Source organism: Mirounga angustirostris, unplaced genomic scaffold (assembly GCF_029215605.1).
Source record: "Mirounga angustirostris isolate CCGP_5_RB_7025 unplaced genomic scaffold, mMirAng1.0.hap1 SCAF_7, whole genome shotgun sequence".
Lineage (NCBI taxonomy): Eukaryota > Metazoa > Chordata > Mammalia > Carnivora > Phocidae > Mirounga > Mirounga angustirostris.
In genome coordinates this window covers 106,804,215-106,810,214 of record NW_026991715.1, presented here as the reverse complement: position 1 = coordinate 106,810,214, position 6,000 = coordinate 106,804,215, and the positions used below count along the sequence as shown (strand labels likewise).

The 6,000-nt window shown below is 44.1% G+C and overlaps 1 protein-coding gene across 4 annotated transcripts in view; it reads right to left on the bottom strand.

Moving 5' to 3' along the window:
• Nucleotides 1–507: 507 nt before the first annotated feature.
• The window catches only part of TIMD4 (T cell immunoglobulin and mucin domain containing 4), a 62,019-nt gene continuing 56,526 nt past the window's right edge, over nt 508–6,000 (bottom strand). For 2 of the 4 annotated variants that reach the window (XM_045902069.3, XM_045902070.3), the window contains one exon: nt 508–5,625. In XM_045902069.3, the coding sequence (XP_045758025.1) occupies nt 5,541–5,625 (85 nt within the window). In that variant the 3' untranslated portion in view covers nt 508–5,540. The remainder of the gene's footprint in view (nt 5,626–6,000) is intronic. The other 2 variants (XR_008508175.2, XR_008508173.2) reach the window with 2 other exon arrangements.

Here is a 6,000-nt window from a genome sequence, read left to right as displayed (position 1 = left end):
ACCCCCAGTGCAATCCCGTCCACCTCACATGGGAGTAGAGTCAAAGAAGAGATCACTAAGGCACTTTGTACACCTGGAAGGGCCAGAGTGCTGCGGTCGAGGACATGGGCTTTGAAGCTGCTACAGGGTTTGGATCCCAGCTCAACTGCAGGCTACCTACTTTATGAATCTGAACTTCCATTTCCTCACCTGTCAAACGGGGATAAAACTGGCAACCCCCTCATAGAGCGATTGTTACAATTATATAAAATAATGCATGTAAAGTGCTTAGGGTAGCGTCTGACATCCAGAAAGGGCTCAAGTATTATTAGTGATGACTACTAGCACTGTTATTGGGCCCAAGCACAAAGCTAGGTGCACATAGTAGGCATTGGATTGAGGGGGAATTGGGACATTTGCTTCTAGTCCTGTCTCACTCACCCTGGCGAGAACACAGACAGTGACTTTACCTGTCTGGGCTTCCATTTTTCTCCCCTATCAAATGGGGTATCCTCTGGCTCTGACTCAGAGTACTGTGGGTTTGGAAACTCTTAAAAAGTAGGAAACTGCATAGAAACACAGAAGAGGTTATTTCCCTTACTCTACCATTGCGCTTTACCAAGCTGCCTACTCTCTGCCATACTTACAAAGTTTCACTGTGGCTAAGAATTTTTGCTACAATTTTCTTCATCTACCAGGGCTGAATATTTCTGCCTCATTCCTTGATTGACTCCTGACACTTGCATGAGAGGTTCAGCTCCCCAGCTTCAAGAAGGTGTGTATGCAGAATTTCTAAACTCTTATCCTGTTTAAATCCCTTCATTCTTTTGCCTCTCAGATACATTAACAATGATCCAAACATTTGGAATCACAGAATGCATAATACAGATGGAGGTGGCTCTGTAGACTATAAGCTGTCAGGGAAGAGGGACTCAGTCTGTCCAGTTCATTCCTACAGCCCAGCACCCAACAGGGCCCTTTGGCACATAGGAGACACCCAAGACACTTTGGTTGGATGAGTGAGTGTGCCGGGAATCAAGGTTGTTGACCCAAGAGCCATTCTCAGTTTCTCCCATGCTCATTGTAAATTTTGGCTAAGTGGCCATGTGTACACCCCGGGGGCTGAGTCATGATTGGTGTAAATTAGTCCCAGATCTCTCATTCCCCTTGGCCAAAGGGTGGCATGTGGTCCAGTGAAGTACATGTCCATTGAAGCATATGGGAGGGTCTTCTGGTAACTTCTATGGCAGATTTCCCTTTTTGATAAAGGATAAAAGTCATATTAGGGGGAAAGTTCCATTCCCTTCCACCTCCTGCCTTCCTGTTTGGGATCCTTTTGTGTGAGGGCACATTAGAGCTATGACAGCCATATTGCAACCTTGGGGGACAAGCCAAAAGAAGCCACAGAGACTCCAATATCTCATTTCCATGAAGCTGCTGAACCAACCATCAAACAGCCTAAATCCAGATTTCCAGTTATGTGAACTAATTAAAAGTCTTTAATTAAGTCACTCTTTTTAGTATTCTCTTACTTGCAGCTGAATACCATCTTTCTAAGACAATGAATAACTGTGCCCTAAGAAGGGTCTCCCATTATTTTTAGGTACAAAAGGACAGAGAGTTGCCTTTTTACCAAGTTCTTTATTCTGCAACAAAGGTTTCCACTTAATCAGTCTTCCATGTTTCTCTTATAATCTTAGCATAATCTCATTATCCCTCTGATGTCTCTGAAAGATTAATAGCACCCCTTTGACCCCCAGACATTCTTTCTCCATTTATCTTTTCTGTTTTCTCATTATCACTTTCCACAGACCAAATATTATATCTTGGTTTTTAATTACTTTAATGGGCCTCATCCATAGTAATTGGGACATTTAGGTCATTATCATGTCTCCTCAGATCTTCTTGAACAATTTTATTGACCATCTCTTTGAGCAAAATCATGTGGGGTACTAGACCCACATAAACTTGTAACTTAGGCCAAAAGTTGTCCTGATGAATTAGCAACAATTCCTTCTGGTGTGAAGCTGCCCTCCCTTCAGAATTGTGGCTTACAGTCATTGCTGTGCCTTAGTGTTATCCGAGGTGGTCTAAGAACTCCTGAGAGCCAGGTCTCCCCCATGCCCATTAAAATCAGGATCCTAGAGAGGAGTCAAACATCGGTATTTTTAATTACTGAAATCCCCATATGATTTCCATGTGCAGCTGACTTTAAAAATCAATACTTTAGGCCAGTATTTCTCAATTTTTAATGTTCATACGAATAACATGGAAATCTCATTAAAATGCAGATTCTGATTCTGGGCTGTACGGTGGGGACCGACCTTCTGCATGGATAACAAGCTCCCAGGTGATATCCATGGCATGGTCTGAGCCCCATGTTTTGATTAATAAGGGTCTAGCATCTAGATTTAGTAGTCTATTTTAAGACTGGATCTAAACAAATTAAATTCCACTTGGGTACTATTGCAGCAAAAAAATGATCACTGCAAGAGAGTCAAGAACTCAGAGGGTGGTTGTTTCCATCTCTGGTTTAGTTACAGACTTAAGTGGACCAATCATCCCAGTTTGCCTGGATCTGTAAACATGTTACAGTCATTAGGGGCTCCTGAAGGGGTTCCCAGCATGTGGGACTTTGAGTTTTAAAATGGGACAATTTGGTCACCCTCATTACGGCGGTGTTCTTCATAAAGCAACAGAACAGCCAGGCTTTGCACTTCCACATTCTCATTCCTCTTTCTGGGAACGGGAGTCCACCACAGGGCCAAGGGTGTGCTGGGAAAGATGGTTCAAGGGAAAGAAATGCTGAGTTGCATGCACCAGGAACTTAATGTGACCTCAGAAGGGTAAATAATCAGGCAGATCCAGGTGGACCTAGAAAATCCAAGAACAGGTTTATGACATGGCCACAGAGAGAAGTTCGGGAGACATGGTTGAGGTCTGTCCTCTGGCACTGGGTTCCTGTGTAGCCTGGGGTAACTCAGTCCCTGTCAGTCTGGGCCTCAGTTTCATCAGATAAAACGTGGGAGTTGAATTGCTGGATTAGTCAGGGTCTTTCCTGGACACCCAACCCCCACTCCATATGCAGCACGGATAAAGCATACAACCTCCAAACAGCACCTTTCCAGCTCAGATGGAAAGTAAACACATCTTCTGTTTCGTGAGCAGCTATCTCCAGCACACTCCAAGACCCTCATAACAGTATTAGCATTCATCTTATTCCAGCATCCTTCTCTTCGCTGTTCTTTGATGTTCAGAGAGCTGAGAACTCACAATGCCTTTTTTTTTTAACGACTATAACATGTTTACAAATCCAAATGAAATTCTATTTTGAGACCCAGCCTTTTGGTTATAAGTGGCTTCCTCCTTCTGATCTTGCCTTCACCCAGGGAGCTCACTTCTCAAATTTTTGTTTTCTTTAGAGAGATAAAGAGTCTCTTCAGCCACCCATTGCCGGATTCCTGTTAACCTTTCATTAAGCCTGCTGACAGCTGGCTCCAGCTCTTCATGAGTTGGTTCAACACATTCCCATTTAAATGTGTCCCACCTGGCTTCATTAAGGTTCCTGCTAGGTTCTCCACTTGTGGCTCTCTCTGCGAATGCAAATAAGATTCTGAGCAAATAATATGGGGACAAGGGAAGATTGAGCTATAAAGGGGTTGGGATTGGAGAACCATCAAAACACTCAGGCCACCATGGATTTGAGCAAACTAAAATCCATTTGGACCCAACGGAGGCCAATACTGCAGTTCTGTATGCACGGAATGTTAAATTAAGGCCCTTCTGTGAAGTACAGGGTAGTGGTTAAGAGTGTGGAGTCCTTCCAGCCTGGTTCAAGGCCCTGCTCTGTCATAGGGGGTTGGTCCATGTGACCTTGGGCAAGTTCCTTCGCTTCTCTCTGCTTCTGTTTTCTCCACTCCAAAAGCAGGAGTAATATATCTGTTTTACTGGGCTGCTGTGAGGATTCCATGAGAAATTGCCTTGAAACACTTAGTAGGATACCTAGACCATAGCAAATGCTGTTTAAGGATTGGATGTTATCTTTGATTTAGTCTAGAAAGGCCAAGGTCAAGGTTGCAGAAATAGGTTGTTCTAAACCCTCAAGGTTGGATTGTGAACCCACCATGTAAAAATTAGCTGTAAGAACCACGTCTCCATCAAAGTCCTTCCTTGTGCAAATGGAAAATCAACACTGATTCCATTCTGTTGCATTTCCCATGTGTGTTCCATCTCATTTAGGTTTTTAAGCTCTCTAAGTGAAGTGATCCTCTCTCCTGGGCCCTAGATACTAGGAAGTTATTTGTAGGAGACTACCAATTCATCCTGATTACACGGAGAGGGAAAGAGAGAACTAGACCAACAATCTCCCCTGACCAGGAAGTTTCAGCGTAAGAATTATGTATTTATTAATTCATCAGTTGGAAAAACCCATACCCTACCTCCTGGACTTTGGAGTCTCAGACTGGTTGCCTTGTTCCAGCCCGTGGCCACGTGTTGCTTGCCCAGGACGTTATCCTAACTAAGTTGGAGTGGTAAAGTCTTCAAGTGGACACAGGTATGTTGCACTTAGAACAGCCCCAGCACTTCCCTTGCCTCACTCATCTGTGGCAGCTGCCTGGGGCCTCAGACTGAGTCCAGGTGCTTCTTCCACAGCAGAAGTCGGGAGACAGGGCTCTCTGATCTGCATTTAGAAAAGGAGATCTCTGCCACAGCTTGAAGAACAAATCGGAGAGGGGAAGGACTGCAGACGGGGAGTCCAGGCAAATGCCAGCTTCAGTGAGGTCTCTGATACCCACCTCCACCGGGACCTTTGCCTACTGCCGCAGGAAACTCCTGACTCTGGGCCACCACACCCGCCCCCACAGAGCCCTGGTTAAGGGAGAATTTTTTCTCAAAAAAGAAAATGTGAGCCAAAATTATGGTGCAGTTCTACATCGCTTCTGGCATTATTGATGAGACCCAGACCCATGGTTGCTCCTACCATCCCTGGAGGGGGGCGCTGCACTCCAAAAGTTGGGCATAAACAGCGAGATACAAATGCATAGGAGCCAAAGGCAACTAGGGTAGAGAAGGAACCAGAAATCGTGTCCCTGACACAGGGCAATTTGGAGAGACATGAGGCCCTCCGTCCAGTATCTGGAGTGCTGCCAGAGAGAAGAGAGATTACACATGTTCTGTGTAAACACAGTAAGTTCCACTATGATCCATAGGCAGATGCTGTCCAGAGACAGACTTTGTTTTAAATATTTCTAAGTCTCAAAACTACCTGAGATTGAATGATCTCCTTTAGATGTGGTAGTGAGCTCACCATCACCGAAATTATTCAAGCACAGTCTGGAAGATCATTTACCGTGATGCTACCCAGGAGATTAAAACACCTGGCAGAGAAGGTGCTAAAGGTCTCTAAAGTACTTTCACTTGTGACATTAAAGCAAGACTGGATCATGACACCAATAGAATAGATGGGGCTTTAAAAACAAAACAAAACAACACATTCTAAGACTTATTTTGACAATTCCCGCATCATGCCCCGGTCCTCAATCCTGAGAAAAAGTGGCACATTAGAGTGTGAAAAGACCATCTTCGTCTTCTCTTCCATGCTGCATGTCATCAAAGTTGTTTTTACATTCTCCAACATTGTCTAGCCTGTAAGGAGAAAAGAGAGGCTGAGAATGGGAAACACCAGGACCAGAAAGAATGGGATGTTGCTAACTCACAACGCAACTAACCATGGTTGTTAGAGTGAAAAGGGCTCAGACTCCACCTAAGCCTCTCCATTCACAGATGGGAAAACTGACGCCGCGGGAAATAAAGGGCTTTTGCCAGTCTATTCCAATAAGGGAATTAAACATTTCTATATTTACATTAGCAAAATATAAAATCAAGATCAAAATGTGTGTATGACCTTGGAAAGCTGCCTTGCTGAGTCTCAGTTCTCCTACTTGTTAATATTTATTTGTTAATATTTTCGTATTGATGCAATTAAGTGAAGCCACAGTCTTCATCACAGTTTACACCAGA